This window comes from Melanotaenia boesemani, chromosome 10 (genome assembly GCF_017639745.1).
Source record: "Melanotaenia boesemani isolate fMelBoe1 chromosome 10, fMelBoe1.pri, whole genome shotgun sequence".
NCBI classification, from domain to species: domain Eukaryota; kingdom Metazoa; phylum Chordata; class Actinopteri; order Atheriniformes; family Melanotaeniidae; genus Melanotaenia; species Melanotaenia boesemani.
Window position 1 is genome coordinate 23989014 of NC_055691.1, and position 16587 is coordinate 24005600.

Genomic DNA, 16587 nt, shown 5'->3' on the forward strand with positions numbered 1-16587 from the left:
TTCAGCAACACCTTAATAAAAATGAAAACAAACTTAAGTTCAGCAGTGAAATTGTATTTTAGGTGTGTTGCATCATTACATTCATCCAGTAATGTGTATATTGATACATTCTTGTATGCTCTGGTAAAGGTAATGATCACCTATACTGTATGTCTTTGAATAGTAGGTGTGTCTTTGGCCTTCAGCATCACTGTAATACACAGAGTTTAATGCCTTTGTACAGCTTTTTTTTTATAGCCTTTTAATACTTACTGTTGTAGATTATTGTGTCAGATTGGAGAATGAATCCCTGGTCAGTTATTTTTAATAATCACATGCATACTGATTTCTGCAGGAGTAATATGGCCTTTCCAACCAAGTCCTTGAGTAATCCAAACTATTTACAGTATAAGTACAATTTTTAAACTCCATACACATTATAAAAATGACTAAATAAAAAATAAATGTACTAATTTATCTCTTTATAAGAAAATAATCATGACCATAAAGCTACGTCTCTTCGACACCATAAACTCACATACAGTACTACAGACAGTATTCACATTATAAGGCCATTATGACAACGTAATTCAAGATAAAACCTGAAAATGAGAACCAAATGTTCTTTACAGCATCGCAACAAGAGGCCAAAACTAAAATGATAGAAAAATAAATTCTGCTCATCACACAGCCAGATGAGCAGAAACGCAGCGGGCTGATCTGTGGAAGGCTCTCTAGATGTAGACAGGCGTCTCTTGTCCTGTTAGCAGTCTGAACATCACAGCAGGCATCGTCTTCATGTTAATCTGGCAAAGAGGCAGTGATAAGAGGAGTGTGGTCATTATTCAGGCAACTTATGAACCTAATTAAAGATGCACAGGTGTAATCACATCACTTGAATTCAGGGCTAATTTGTTCCCCTCTGTGGCTTCAGAGTTATATGAGACCGTGGAGGCTTTACCAACTAATTTTGACCTTTTTTAGTTTAAGTGGAGCTTGCTAATGGAGGAGAAACAAAAAGGTTCTGAGTACGTTGGTAGCTGTGGCTTCTTGATGAAAAACATTAACATGTTGAGAGTTTTGCTAAATGAATTCTCTCATATCTCTGATAAAAACTAAACAGCAGTGGCCAGTAAGTTTGCAAAGACTGAAGGCCTGACTCTCTTCAGCAGGTAATAAAATCCACATCAAAATAACACTGCATCTCACATAAAAAAACTGCAGCGTAAAAGAGATGAGGTGGTTTTATTTAGGTTAAAGAACCAATTTCTTTTTGCCTTAATTTATCCTTTTAAAGTGAATGTTGCACAGCATTAGAGTGATGTCATTATGACTTTCACCACACTGTACTGTCATAAGGTGACCAGAAATAATAGCATTTTAAAATGTGTGTATACCAGCTACAACATGCTGATGACTCTTTTCCCTTTCCACATGGCATTGTGTCAACCCTCATTGTTCCAGCACCTATTTTCCTTCTAATGATGGTATGTTAAACCCTGTAGACCACTGGCACAGGAGGCCATGGCATTTAATTACCTACAGGTTGAGACAGATCACAACAACAACAAGTTGGTGCCCCACCTGGGAGTTGTGTTTACATTTACTTAAATATCTGACCGACTGTTGTAGTCATGTAACATGGATCTGAATGCTCACTGAACCCTTTTCCCCTAAAGAAAGTTGTCAGATAATAGTGAATGTTAATGGGTATTTCTGTCTAATGTGAAAGGGTTTTACAGCTAAAAATTGGTGCACCTGCTGCACCGACAAGTAAACACTTTTCCTGCCTGCTGATTTTCAAATGAACAATTATGTACATAGCTATTGTGTAGTTTCTTTAATCTTCTAAAACCATATAGCAACATGATGCCAACAAATGAATTAGTCTCAATATACCCTATACAATGTATATCTGCTTTCAGTAAATGAATTCATTCTAATGATTTCTTCTCCTCATCCACATCAGAGAAAGCCCTGCTGTGGCTACTTTTGTGCACATAAAAATACTTCAGCAAAGTTCCTGCTCCATATAAAATTAGAACGGTTTCACATTACACCTGCATTTATGCCTCTCTCCTCTCTTTCCAAGCATTATTGATCATTCCTGTGGCTGGAAGCAGCTTGGCTTTGAGGAAAATGAAAAACAGTGCTTTTTGTGCCAATGTAATACCACTCAGCAACACTAGAGGGAGCAATAATTTATTTCTGCTTTATTGAGCTGGACTTTGACAAAAGATTTGCATTTGTCTTTTTATCACAAAGTAAGAAACCAAATAAATGATAACTTTAACCATGACAAAAGATAAAGAGACTGCACATTGCAGGGCTATGCACAGACTTTAACCCTAACTCTTTTCTTACTTTGGCCACTGTTTTCCCTGCATTTGCTAAGCTAACATTACATCATCCTCTGCTGCACTGCTTACACTCGATTGATCAGCTTTTAAATAACGATTTACACTTTTAACTATAACCTTTTTGCCATTGACTAAAGTAAATTTTATCTATTTATTTAATGCATGGTATGACACTTTATAAATCTTTTTTCTGAACCAATCTTAGTCTGTAAGTATCTCTGAAAAGTTTGCATAGCACAGTGTTTGTGTGGCACAGTAATGAATAAAAAGAGTTTGTGTCTTGATGAGTTCTTACCTCACCCACTGAGACAGACAGGGTTAAAACAATCTTCTCATGTGGCATGGCAACAACACTCTGACCATTTATTTCAATGATTCTGTGTCCCACACGAACGCCACCTCTCTCAGCAATGCCACCTCGCATCAGACTGCAGATCTGAGAATATGTAGGATAATATGTAACACTCACCATCTTAAGGATTTGCCAACCTTTCATTTTGAGCCTGAGCTTAAGGATACTCACAATGCCGTTCTGAACACTGAAGCCAAGCTGAAACTTGAGGTCAGGTCTCTTGATAAGGACTGTGGTGACAGGAGGGCAGCTCACAATACTTAGCTTTACCTTCACCTGATTCTTCAGACCCTGGAACAATTACAAAAACACCTTCTTGTTAAGGTAATTAAATATAATCTTCCTATTAGATTGAATCGAAGGAAACTGTACTTCATTTTTTTCTCTTCAAAACGCTTTGCTTCTCATCCAAAAGGCTTCTTTAGTTCTAAAAGGACTGGTGAGGAATTTCAGGCTTATAAGCTGTAGTTCACACTTGATGGTCATTGAAGTCACATGAGTGCTGTTGACCCACCCAACCGTCCTGTGGATCATTAAGATCTGACCAGCCGGACCAACTCACTGGTCAGTGTAGAACTGAAGAAGCCTTTCTAATGAGAGGTGAAACGTTTTCAAGTGACAAGAAAAAGTTGAGTTGCCTTCAATTTAAAATGTAAGGATTACCATGACCTGAGAATCTCCTCCTACATACAAGGAATTTAAATAATCAAATCCCATAAAAAGACCAGAACCAACTATAAAATCCTTAATACAAGCAAATTCTTTTGTGCCGTAGAGCTCAGAATAAATCAGTCCAACATACATTGTTAGTCTAAATACCAGCGACTGAATTAAGAAAAACTGGGACTATTACATTTTCAGTAGGAACCAAAGGACTTGGAGTTGTGGATTAAATAATATTGCTAGCCAAATCAATATGTAGTTTTTGCATGATCATATAAAATAAGAAGTCATCTGGGATGTCATAGTGTCATGATTAAATTGACATCTATTCATTTATTTTCATTTTGTATTCACTTAATCTTCACGAGGGTCAGCAGAGGCTATGATCCATCTCAGTATGCAATAAACCCCACCAGAAAGGATTTGATTCTAATCCATATTTTTTGGCCATTCAAATTTTCCCATGAGGTTGATGTGAATGCTAATGATTTGCATAAATCATAATTTGATTTAATATAAGAAAATACATTTTTGTACAAACCCAAACTGGAGCATGACATCCACTTTACCTTGATAATCCCCTGACACGTGGCCAGTGGCAGCCCCACCAGACTTGTGTCATTAATGGACATAATCTGGTCCCCAACGCTGAGTTTTCCAGAGCGAGCTGCAGGACCGCTATTCAACATACTGGCCAAAATGACGGTGGGTAGAATGGAGCCCCAGCCAGACTCCACAATCACCACACCGAGAATTTCCCCTTTTTGCTTCTCCACATAGAGCTGGAACACAGTTAAAAGTACATATGTTTTAAACCTCACACCCTCAAGTCTAAAGGACTTGGAAATTTCTGACATAGCTATTTGTTTTAGAAGGAAACCCACCTATAAAAAAATTCTCACCTCTTTACAGTTGTCTGAGTTTGAGAAATGGACAAGGTCATCGTGGTACATTTCCTGGGAGTTGATGATGTCACTGTATTGTTTGTGGCTTAAGTCAGTTGGGTTGATGCCATTAGCTCGAAGGAACTCTCTGTAGGCCACGCTGAACGCCTGACCAATGGACTGTGCAATCAGTTGTGCCTGTGGGGAGGGAAGCGTTTGGGGAAAACTACTTAGCAGGGAGGCTATCCCGTTAACAACAGCAAGGAAGTGAGAAAGATCAAAGTGGTTTGAGTGACCAGAGAAAAAACGTGTAATAAATCTTAAAACTAATGTGTAATGCAGGCCCACTTAGGCGCTTACATCCTCCGACTCAAAGACATAGCAGATCATCCTGTACTGACTGTTTCCATCACTGGTAGAGTCAGATGATTCAGAGAAGTCCTCTGATGAAGCTTGAGACATACGCCTCCGTGCCATCAGAACCACGATGCTGCCAATGTCTGCAATGTAGGAGATGGTCCGCAAGGCACTGTCCATCATGGTCTCCTAAACACAACAGAAACCGTTGCAACCATGATACTGAAAAACACACAGAGATACAGGAGGCAGCATCACCACACAGAGCTCCATGAGTTACTAACCTGTGTGTCAGCGTTCAGTACTTTGACAGCTTTAGTGGAGATGAACAGGTCCACTTCTGTCATCATTTGAGAGTCTTCATCCTGGCTCTTTGAAATAAATACGATTTCAGTGAGACTTCTTCATTTTGAATGTTTGCGTGATGTTTAAATAGCCGAAAACAAACATTCAGCTCATCATCAAAACACTAAAAGGAGGAAGATGATAAAAAAAACCAAGCAACAGCTCCACTATGTGGTAAATAAATGAATTCACTACACGCCAAACCTCTACCACAAGCCAGCTGATGCACATGCTAATACGCTCAAACACATCAATAAACCCTGAACATTTTTTAATCACACAGTAAAAAGATACTTTGATGTCTTTTACTCTGTCTGTAGTGAAGAAAAATATCAGAAATAAAAATCATTTCAATTCTTTAAATCTGCCAACAAACATCTGGCATTAAATTTTAAAAAGTCCAGCTAGCAAAATCAGCTAAATCAATACTCATGGTCCTGAATACTGACTTGTTGACCAAATTGCTTCTAATTTGGCTCCTTCATTTTGAGATAAATTAATGAAAGCAGGCAGCTTTTACCTTTTAATAATATTTACAATCCAAATAAATCAGCACTGACAGTTACCTTGATGTGACTGACGGCTTCGTGGGCCTGAGACATGCGGACAGACTTGGATGGATTTTTGTCAGACAACACCTGAGTGCAGCCAAGGTAGTTAGCAGCAAAGATGATCCCATCAATGAGATCCTCTGGCTCACAGGGACCTGGGACTATATAGCAAAACACATTGTCATGTGCTGCAATAATTTTTAAAATCTGTCAAATTCAAGAATATTCTGAAATATTTACCATCTTCAAAGCTGGGAAAAGAGGCAGCTTCCTGTGTTTGCTTTAGAATAAGTTAACAAAATAACATAAGTGCAGCCGATAAGTGAAAATATTAATGTAAGACATAAACCAAGAAGATATACCAATTATAGTGAACACAAGTAAGCATGTTTGCCTTTCACTATGGACTCAATGAAAAAAAAACATAGCTGAATCTTTGACAGTGTAATATTAAAGGCTGTTGAATCTTTGTCATGTTTCATAATGAAACAAATCTCAACCTTGGGAGAATTGCTTTCCTCTGGTGAGGTGGGCTCTGGACATTGAGGCCTCCTCGGTTCCTCTGGCACCTCCTCAGGCATTATGGCTGTGCTTGGCTTCTCATCCTGCTGTACACAAACATCTGCTTTAATTTAGGTCAATTTTAAGTTGGGGATGGTACAAGCAGTAACTATTATAAACTAAATTGTGAGAAATGACAGAGACCTGTCACATTTGCATTTCCTACCTCCTCAGGTTTCTCTGGCCCTCTCCGCTTCTCCTCCACAGACTCCTTCTGTTCTTCTGCTGTGGGATGAGGGTCCAGGGGTGGTTTGACCACCCTGGGTTCATTCTCCTGACTAATAGCAGTGGAGGGACTGGGTCTGGAAACAGGAGGAGGTGGGGCTTTCTGGGTGTCGGCAGATGACTGAGCATGAGTATGACGGGGTGGTGGAGGAGGATGTTGCCTACTGGAACTGGGCCTAGCCTTGGATCTCACTGCAGACTTTTTGCAGTCTTTGGACAAAGCCTTTGGACGCAGCTCGGCGCTGTTGGTCACAGATCCTTTGATCTCAGAAACAATATGCTCAGTGTCTTCTCTTGCTCCCCTCCTTCCTCGTCCTTTACCCTGGCCTTCCTTCTTCTTTGAACTCATGTGGGATGACTCACACTTCTTACCAGCTCCTGGAATATTGTGGCTTCTTGTAATTTGAGAGTCATCTTCTCTTTTTCTGTCATCACCTCCCTTTCTAGTTCTGCCAGTCTCATTGCCCTGATAAAGACTGGGCGGCCTTTGACCCTTAGTCTCTGTCTCTTCTAAATCCTCTACAAATCTGGCTCCATCCAGCACCTCTTCGAACCCATCTCCATCAGTAAACCTGTCTCTCTGGCCCAGTTTCACTACCCTCTCTGCTTCATTGCCAGCTATCAGGGCACAGTGTGACCTAAAATGAGGACCCTTCTTATACGGCTTATTGTCTAACTGTGATTCTTCACTTATTTCTGTGCTAAGTTGAGGTTTGGAGGCAATCTGGTCAGTAGCAGCACTGTTCTCATTAATATTATCACTCACTGCATGCTTCACATCCTCAGGACAATACTGTTTATAAAATCTCATATCAACAACAGCTTCTCTGCTCAAATGTAGCACCTCATCACAGTCCTGCTCAACATCAGAGCCAACGTTGTCATACTCAGAGCAGGTGTCCTCCATATCTTCTGGACTTGGGTCACAACTCCTGTAATAGTGCTTTACAGAAGCCGAAGGAGTCAGCTGGTCATTGTGGTCACCCTTCAAAGAACGGGATGTTTGCTGAGTTGCCTCCTTCACCAAGCCTCGCTGCTCTTCTTGACTCGATTTCTTGAGTCCTGCAGCAGGGCACGATGGAGGGCTGGGAGCCAGTACTTTGGAAATGGTTCCTGGCCTTTGTCCATGAGCCATAACTGGCCCATTAAGTTCACTACCCTAAATCCTGGGAACATTCAAAGGTATTTACAGTTTTGCATTACAAGATCAGTAAATCTTCACTTGATATCCTAAAGGGGTGTCCAAAGTCTTCCTGCAGGCTTTCCATATGTCCCTGATTAAACACCTGACTCACATTAAAGGGATCCAACAGCCTATGAAGTTCTGTACAATGACTCATTAATTTGAGTCAGGTGTGTTGGAGCAGAAACAATTAGAAAACCTGCAGGATTGTTGCCCTTGAGGACCGGAGCTGGACACCCATCTTATAAACAAAACATCTTTCATGTTGCTGAAAATCTTTATCTAAAAGTCAATGAATATATTTTAAGTTAAAAATCAGATTACATTTAATCACAAGACCTAACATACTGTACAAAATACCCCAAAATGGTTGATCTCTTCCATACATACAGAAACTGTTAAGATTTAATTTTGCCTTTAAAGCAACCTCATCCCTATTTCAGTTTTTAAACACATATTCCCAGAACATCTCTCACTCACTTAACACAATACAATACAATAATGTCCTCTCAATAATTCCTAATCTGCATTTTCATAGTCAGACAAAAACAAAAACTGTTGTTTGTTATTAGTCATCTTGCTTGTTGTTTCAGCTCTAATTTTGTCCTGATATCCTGCACAACAGGAAACCTACAGTTAAACTACATTAAGTAAGTCAGTCCAGTATCATATGAGTGTGATGCCTTTTCTTTGACCCTTGAAGTTAGTGGGGTGGTCATATTTATGACCAAGAAGCCCTGTCATCTCAAGAAACATGAATCATTAATAATTCTTTGACATTTAAATTTAATGTCTAAAAGAACATTTACCCTGGACTAAGACACAACACAACAGTCCTGTGTTTTTTTTTGTTTTTTTTTTTTTGTTGTTGTTGTTGTTGTTTTTTTGTAACGCTTGACTAGTTTATGAAGCTAACAATAGCAAGAAAGACTCTTACAATAAATAAAAGCAGATCATACAATTTTACAAGACTAACCAAATTATTTTGAAACATGACGTGTTGCGTTATTGTGCATTGTTGCTAAAATATGATGGTTCCAGCCACCTAAATATTATAATTTTTCAATCAGTGTCTGAAATGGTTGCAATGCCTGAGATTTTCACTCTGTTTGGGAAATAAGAGTTAGGTTATTTATAATTAAACCATGAATAACAAAGCTATCCTTGACAATAGTAAGCTGACTGATCATAAAAAAGTTATGTTATCTACAGCCCTACAATTCCAAACATCACACAAGAACAGCAACACTAACAAAGAACATGAATAAAAACATCAAATTCTATAAAATGTACTTTTTATTATGTATGATTTTTTATGGAACATAGTAAGACCTTATGATTCCCTAGTTGCAACAAATCAATTCTCATTTGTGCCATTATCTGCAACCCTGGCACTTTAGTAATAAAGGCTTTATAATTAGTTTAGTACTGGGTGTGCTAAAGCTAACAGTGAGGAGTGGTTTCCTATTAACCCAGGCAAAGCACGTCACACCCTCATCTGAAAGGCAGCATCTAAGCTTGTGGCTAAAAACAAACTGTGCGGTTTGAGTCTAGCCTTTTGGATGGAGTTAAATTCTCTATACAGCATTATATGTGTCGAACCAGTGTCGATCAGATCATAATGCAATCGAGATTATGGCATCATCCGTCTAAAAACCTGTAATCCCTGAGTACAGCTTTAATCATGACCTCTCCATGGTGCTGAACTGGCAATTAAAACAATGCTGATTATTATGGGCTTAAATGGGGTTCTGTAATGCAGTTTTCTTGCATCTGCCCTGCCCTTCTGTTGTTTTGTATGGTTTCTTATGAAGACATTACGCCGAACATTTGCCGCAGCTGCAGGGGTGGTTGTTGTGGTGGTTCCCCATAAGTGGACACCGCATTTCCATCTGCCTACATGTCGATATGATAATCGGATATATGGTTTTTAAGCGCATGTAGTACTCGCAGTGATGGAGCTGACTCCCTCCACACTGACTGTGTGTTTAACCATATAAACGGATCCTATTATCCTACTGCTGCTGCAATTCACATCGACCTTGATTTGAAGCTTCGAGACTGCACCATGCTGACATCCAGCTAATGGGCTGGTGTACCACAGGAGCACTACCAGTTTCGTTTTTAGTCCTGTTATTGCAAACCGAGCGGGCCTACATGAACCATCACTACATTTGAATTACTGTGCATAGATAGATTTGTGTACCACTTACCGACATCAGTCTTGTGGGCAGCCCTCTTCGTTAAATGCCGTGTTGAACAGATCAGATTGCTACCCGGAATGGGTTTTTTTTAATAAAAGCTGCACAGCAGCCCAGGAACCTGTGTGGGGCAAAAAAACACCCCTCACCATGTGGTCTCTTCCAGCATATAACTCTCAAATAGCCATGATAAAAACCAAGTCAGACTTGTTTAAATAAAAATTGTTTTAATGTAAATATTTAATTTCTTATCTTTAATTATAGAGAAATCATATAAAGTTTAATTTAACAGTAAGCATTTTGTACTGTATAGTCCTTATTATTATTTTATTTAAAGAAATGTTCTAAAATATGTATTAATAAAAAAGATTTGTAAAGGTTTTACTTCAGGTGTAAACGTTCATCTTTGAGAAATTATCGATGTATCTGGGATCGATTGGGCAAGTTAAGGAGCACTGCGCTCTATTGGTTTTGCCTGAGAAGCGGGATTGTTGCTGTGAAGCATTGAAACCGGTGTTTGCTAGTTTCAGCACATTTGACAGTTTGTATCTTTTCATTTTTCTGTTTGCGTGTGTTATTTTCTGAATGTGTAAAGTGCCAAAAGCTGCACATGGGCGATATTTTCAAAGGACATGTTTCATTCTTGCTAAGTTTTCGTTTAATTAAGCTAATCACGGTAAGCACTTGTAACCATTTTCACACTACCAATTATGCAACAAAGACGAACCTTTGTAAAACGTAGTTTTTATCGAGTGGCACTGCTAACGCTGGCAGTATGACAGAAAGAGATAACGAAGACAAACTGAAGCGAAGGTTATCGTTGTCTAAAAGTAAGAAGAAAGACTGTGTCAAAGGTGGGACTTCGGCAAGTACAGCGACCAAAACTCCAATCACGTCGTTCTTCAGCAGCAAGCCTCCACCTAAACTGGCGTGTCCCCTGTGTGGCCAGTTAGTACCAAGATTCAGGATCAATGAGCACATTGATCTGCAGTGCCAGAACTTTGAAAGGAGAGACAGCCTTGTCGCCTCAGGAAGTAGCAGTGTAAAACCAAACACCCACCTGTCACCGAAAACCAATCTCCCCAAGTCCCCAGAGCTGGATCAAAAACTGGAAGAGGTGGAGAAAGAGACGAACACTAGCCCATATTTTAAGAAGAATAACTTTCAGCAGGCACCACGGAAGATAAACAGCAAGACTGTGGTCAGGACTATTGACCTTGGAAGTCTGTCCTCCAAGTTATCCAGAAAATATCAGAATACACCTGAGTCGAAACACATAGAGGATATAAATGTAACCAAGAAGACAGATCCTTCTGAGACTATCAGTAGCTCCCAGAAGGAAAATGTACACATTCAGATATCAGAGGACAAAAAAGAGTGTGTTAAGGATATAATGGTCAGTGTGGACACTCCAACATCATTGGAAGATGCATCAACTTCTAAAAATGGACATAATCCTGAGCTCAAAGCATCTAAATCAAGTACTACCCCAACAATGGTTTCTACAAAATTGCAATCATCTCCCTTCAAAGTAGCCAAAAGAAAAAATGAAATGACTTCCAGTGTTAGCTCATTTGACATTCAAAAGAAAGCTAAGTATAAGGAGAGTGGTAGAAAACTGAAGGAAATGTCTTCTGAGATAACTCAAACTGACTGGCATAAAAGTGAGGTATCCTCAAATTGGGATCCATCTTTGAGTTCAGAGGAGTCATATGCAAGAAGAGTTGCAGGTATTAGTGGTGACTCAGTTCCCGAGTCTTCTGCTGAGAGCTCTAAGCCCTCATCGCTTCCTTACTATCTTCGTAACTTCAGAACTGTACTGCATGCTGTGCTGGAGAATGAAGATGACAAGGAGTTGTTCAACCAGGATGATATGTCACTGGTAGATGCATTTGACAAGCTATCAGGTATGTTAAATTATTGTTTGGGGATGCCAATAAAAATTTGCAGTAATTCAGAACCTTATTGCTAACATTTTATTTTCTCTGTTAAAGTAAAAGGTCAGAAGCTGTATGTCAGGCTTTTCCAAAGAAAACTGAAATGGCTCCAAGTAAATAAACTGGATTATGACGAGATTTGCAAAGATCTAGGACCTGTTGCACAGGAACTGGTTCATAGTGGTTTTCTGCAGACAGGTAAGCAGTTCAAAACAACACAGCTTCTACAGTCTGTCTTTTAATATTAAAGTTGATAATCATCCTGTTATTTTTATAATTTGGCCATTAACATTTACCCAATGTGTTTATTCCACTCCATTAATTTAGCTAAGGCAAATATTAATAAAAGGTTTGGATTAAAGCTCGGATTCAATTTTAATCAGTACTCCCATCTTGTGATGTTTCTGTGTCTTAAAGAGAATGATCTTGAGGATCTTGGGGAAGCGCTAGATCTCCTACCTGCTCCGGAGCTAAAGGCTCTAGCCAAGACTTTCCATCTGGGCAGTTCTGGGACTCAAAAGCAGCAGTTGGTGGACGGGCTTCTCCGCCTGAGCAAGCAAAAGTCTTTCTTCTCTCTGTCCTCTGCTCAAAACAACATTGGAATAGTTATCCTCAAACGGTGAGATCATTTGCACTGACTTCCAGCTTATTACTTTGATGACAGTGACGAGCTCATTCCTTTTCTTTCCTTAAAGAGCGAAGCAGTTTGCAGGTTCCTGTGTGCGCCTGTCTCGTGCCCCTAGAGCCGTGTTTTCCCGCATCCTTCTGCTGTTTTCTTTGACGGACACCATGGATGAGGAGGAGATGGGAGCTGGAGGACAGAACCAGCTCTTTACTATCCTACTGGTAAACTCAGGACGTCTTGCTTTCCCAGACTACACAGTCCATCGAGTGGCCAAGGTGTTTCAGGATAGAGAGGATCTTATCAGGTTAAGTTTTGCCTAAATATTTAAGATAGCTTTTTTCATTTTATTCTGGTAGAATAGACCAGATTAAATACTCATGTCATGACACCTTGCATCACATTAGATATGAAGCTTCCATGAGAGCCCTTCTAGAGGTTACCTCAGCTATGCAGGCTGGTCAGTGGGAACTGGCCCTGGACCTTTATAGTGCTGCCAAAAGCACCTGGCAAGAGCTGAGGAAAAGCCATGACCTGAGGTCAGCACAACATAAATGTTCTTATTTGCTACTGTACCTCTGTAAGAGGTATCCTTGGTCTATGGTAGCTGTTTAATATTGACATTGTCATTTGTTTTGTAGGCACCAGGAAGAGCTGCCCGTGTTCCTGCGCAGCTTCACTACAGGATGGGCTTACACCCGAATTTTATCCAGAGGAGTGGAGATTTTGCAGAGGCTACGTCGCTATGAGGTTTGATGAACTATCCTCACTCACCCACAAAAATTTAAAGCTTTGTGAAGTTAAGTGATAAAGATGCCATGTGTTTACTTTTATATTAAAGGAGGCAGTAGAAGAGCTGCAGTCCTTACTACAACAGTCTATTTACTGTCCTGACAGCCGTGGCCGATGGTGGGACAGACTGGCTCTGAACCTTCACCAGCACCTCAAAAAACCTGAGCAAGTGAGCACCAGCATCTGTGTTTCTATTTACCATACAGTATCAGATCCTATAATCCTGCATTTTTTCACAATTAGCCATATCTGCATTTTTAAGAGATTCCTGACAAAATGGGCTACTTACGCTCAGAAACAACTGCCTTTGTTTATAAGCCTTTGAGGGTTATGGGTGTTGAGGATCTGTGATCAACTCCAGTGTGGACACAAAAAAGAGAGGGACTGCCTCACATAGTTGTAAGAAGTATGAAAAGTTTCCTGCATTCCAAATATACCAACAAAATTTCCCACTCTTTTGTCTTGAGGATGTCCAATCCACAGCACGTCTTTATTGGTCACACATGATCAGTTACAGCCTGTCAACGCAGAAGGCTTCTCTGCTAAAGTCACCATAGAGTGAAACATTTCCATACCAGAGCAGCCTGAGTAAGTGGGTGTTGCTGCACTTCACTGGGAATGTACTGTAGCTGATAATGGTGAGGTTGCAACAAATGCTACAATTTTAGTGCTTTGATCACAAACACTTTTAGTTTCTCAGTTATACTGAGCATGTCTGAATAAACTGGGAACTGTCTGTGCTTTTAAAGGTAAATGTTATCCTGTTAAACATAACTAAGCTTTAGATAAATACACTTAAACACTTCTATGTTACCTTTGAAAAAAATTAAATTGGTTAGCCTATACTTTCCATCCTTGTGGAGATTTTAGCTATCTGGCTGTGTTTTTAACCTGTATTCTTCACACTCAGGCCATTTGTGCTATCAGAGATGGGATGTCAGACACTCAGGTGCGCACAGGGCATAAACTCTCCCTCTATCAGAGGGCTGTTAGGATGAAAGAGTCTGCCAGTTGTAAGAAGTACCGCCTACAACTCAGAGAACTTCCCACTGTCCAAGTCCAAGATGTCAATCATGTGAGTTTTGAAAGGTGGGAAAATTACCCAAGCACATACAGAATAAGAGATTTGTTCATTTATGCTTATAATTCTGCCTGCAGGTGACTATTCGAGGACAGCTGTTTCCTCATGAGGGCGGCATGGGGAAATCAAAGTTTCTTTTACAAAAACATGAAGATGGGGAAGAGTCTGCTCATGCCACTGTAATATGCTCTGTGGAAGAATTAGCTTTAGCACATTACCAGCAACAAGGTTTTGACCAAGGTAGGCTTTCTTCTACTGTTAAAAAAATGTCTACCAACGTGTCACAAAAACAATGTGTCTTCTCGTGTGTAACAGGGATCCATGGAGAAGGCTCAACATTCTCAACCTTGTTTGGTCTTTTTATGTGGGATATCATTTTTATGGAGGGTATTTCAGATGTCTTCCGAAATCCATACCAGGTAAAGTTAGATCCTGAAAGTAATATAAATAAATATATACTGTGTGTGTGTGTATATGTATATGTATATATATATATATAAATTATGCAACTCCTGTTGCCCCCCCACCCCCACAGACGTGCCCGTTGGATCTCTACACAGACTGTTTCTATGAGAATAGAAAGGAAGCGATTGCATCTCGTATTCAGTTACTTGGGGAAGCTTCTATACAAACTCTGTGTGACATGTTGGAAGATATCTGGAACTCCCAGGAGAGTAAAGTGTGCTCACTGGTCAGCTGGGAACGTTTCTCATCCCTTCAACAGGCGCAGGTATTCACTGTCATTCTTAAACATGGATATTTAGTATTAACAGATGTGATGTTTTCCATATATTATATGAATGTGATTAGACAGATAATGTCAGTTATGATCAAATAAATTGCTCTATACATTTCTAGATTTCTTTACAGGAGGCAGCAGCCTGTACTGCTAACAGTATGTTTATATTCTGATATTTGCAGTCTCTTGTTGCATGCTTGGGTGGAACCTTCTTAGCTGCAATAATAGACCGAATGGGAAAAGACTACAGACACTGCCGTGGAGGTTTGCCTGATCTCGTGGTGTGGAATACCTCCAACAACACTTACAAGGTTCTGAAGTAGAGATTTTTATTTTTCCTGTGGATTCAGTTTACTTTGCTTCCTGATCATCCTCATCATTTTAAAACTTATAATACTGAATAAAATCTCCTGTCATTGTAGCTGGTGGAAGTGAAGGGGCCCAATGACCGACTGTCCCACAAACAGCAGATCTGGCTGGATGAGCTGCAGAAACTAGGGGCTGATGTGGAGGTGTGTCATGTGACAGCTGTTGGAGCCAGAGGCGCTCGTCTGGAGTAGGAAGACAAAGAAATGTCTGATGATCAACAAAGACTCATTAATCAGCCGGAATTGAAGCATTACAAACATAATGAGAAAGCCTCCTGGAGAAAAGAATCTCAATCAGATAAGTTTGGTACAGACCACATCTGCAGATTATTTATAATAGCTTAAAAATGGTAAAAATCTTAATCTCAGAAATTTAAATAAACTTCCATCCATCTAAAATGTCATCATATTTGAATATGGGGAATCATTGATGCCCTTGGATATAGAAAGACATACAATATGAGATAAAGATCAGAGTTTGCTTACAGACAGTAGGAGTTAATGCATGAAAGATAATTTTCCAACCACAAAACAAAGTTAATGGTGTTTCTTTTTCCTTTGTAACACAATATTAACAGGATTTTGGGTTACCAAGCAACAAAAGCTCACATTTATTTGAATGTGTATGACTTGCATTACGGGTCTATGAGTCTGTTATGCAACCAATTAGTGTGGTAATGGGCTTATAAATGTGCAGTTTTACAACTATCCATCAATGTGTTAAAAACAACTGGTACCAATAAAGATACCATAGAGCTGCTATTAAAGGTCATTTTTATTTTCAGTGATGGATCTCCAGTGTATTCTCTATGTTGGATAATAAGTTGAATTATTAAAATAAATAAAGGATGAAAGTAGACCCTGAACCGTACAAATCTAAAACGCTTGTGACTAATTTTCTCTGGTAAAAAGGCATTTTACCTCCAGCTCAGTTTCATAGGCTAATTACAACTGATCAGCTCATTTTTGTGTGTTTGTGCGTGTGGGAAGGATATGATTAAACTATAAAAACAAGGTAAATCAGAATTCATAGAGTCCAAATCAACAGTATTTGATTTTATAAGTGACTTTACTACAAATAACACTACATATTATCAGAAGTAGCCTGTTGAGAAAGATGGAAGTAGTGAATGATGGATCAGTTACATTTTACAATGTGTTAATAAATATGTGGTAATCTGAATATTAAACGTTCATTTTCATTTAAACGTATTGTGTCCAAGTGTATTTGTAATAGATTATCTCTGTGATGTACATTGCACACATTGCATTGTACCCAGTGCTGTGCCTAAGCGGGAGGTAGCCTAATCAATAGCCCCTAATGTATTCAGGCCTGGATCATAAATGCTTTTGGGGGAAGGGATTCCAGCTTCCCTGCGTCTGACGT

The 16587-nt window shown here is 39.5% G+C and overlaps 2 protein-coding genes across 5 annotated transcripts; one reads left to right on the forward strand and one right to left on the reverse strand.

The window, feature by feature from the left end:
* Positions 1–33: 33 nt before the first annotated feature.
* Positions 34–9779, reverse strand: apba2a (amyloid beta (A4) precursor protein-binding, family A, member 2a). Of its 4 annotated transcripts, none has more exons than XM_041997710.1 (12): positions 9674–9779; positions 6219–7443; positions 5992–6096; positions 5732–5771; positions 5507–5652; positions 4880–4966; positions 4599–4784; positions 4257–4436; positions 3924–4136; positions 2863–2982; positions 2635–2775; positions 34–785 (listed from the first exon to the last, which is right to left on the reverse strand). In XM_041997710.1, the coding sequence occupies exons 2-12, from the start codon at positions 7410–7412 to the stop codon at positions 714–716; spliced, it is 2484 nt and encodes an 827-aa protein (XP_041853644.1). In that variant the 5' UTR covers positions 7413–7443; positions 9674–9779; the 3' UTR covers positions 34–713. The 4 variants fall into 4 exon arrangements, with proteins under 4 accessions (XP_041853644.1, XP_041853645.1, XP_041853642.1 ...); XM_041997711.1 differs by having other exon boundaries at positions 5732–5762; positions 5992–6099; XM_041997708.1 differs by having other exon boundaries at positions 5992–6099.
* A 369-nt stretch (positions 9780–10148) lies between these two features.
* fan1 (FANCD2 and FANCI associated nuclease 1) lies at positions 10149–16398 on the forward strand. The gene is made up of 13 exons (XM_041997987.1): positions 10149–11568; positions 11656–11796; positions 12016–12217; positions 12294–12527; positions 12628–12759; positions 12862–12970; positions 13062–13181; positions 13923–14087; positions 14171–14333; positions 14409–14512; positions 14629–14823; positions 15015–15143; positions 15255–16398. Exons 1-13 carry the CDS (start codon positions 10437–10439, stop codon positions 15390–15392), a joined length of 2964 nt encoding a protein of 987 aa, XP_041853921.1. The 5' UTR covers positions 10149–10436; the 3' UTR covers positions 15393–16398.
* Positions 16399–16587: the final 189 nt, after the last annotated feature.

Excerpts from the sequence above, each read along its gene's own strand:
- apba2a (XM_041997708.1), bottom strand. The coding sequence starts at position 7,412 with ATGGCTCATGGACAAAGGCCAGGAACCATTTCCAAAGTACTGGCTCCC. Across the intron at positions 2,776-2,862 it reads TCAGTGTTCAGAACGGCATT|ATCTGCAGTCTGATGCGAGG; the intron begins GTGAGTATCCTT and ends ACATATTCTCAG. Across the intron at positions 786-2,634 it reads TGTCTGTCTCAGTGGGTGAG|ATTAACATGAAGACGATGCC; the intron begins GTAAGAACTCAT and ends CCTCTTTGCCAG.
- fan1 (XM_041997987.1), top strand. The coding sequence starts at position 10,437 with ATGACAGAAAGAGATAACGAAGACAAACTGAAGCGAAGGTTATCGTTG. Across the intron at positions 11,797-12,015 it reads TAGTGGTTTTCTGCAGACAG|AGAATGATCTTGAGGATCTT; the intron begins GTAAGCAGTTCA and ends TGTGTCTTAAAG. Across the intron at positions 14,824-15,014 it reads CATCCCTTCAACAGGCGCAG|TCTCTTGTTGCATGCTTGGG; the intron begins GTATTCACTGTC and ends TGATATTTGCAG.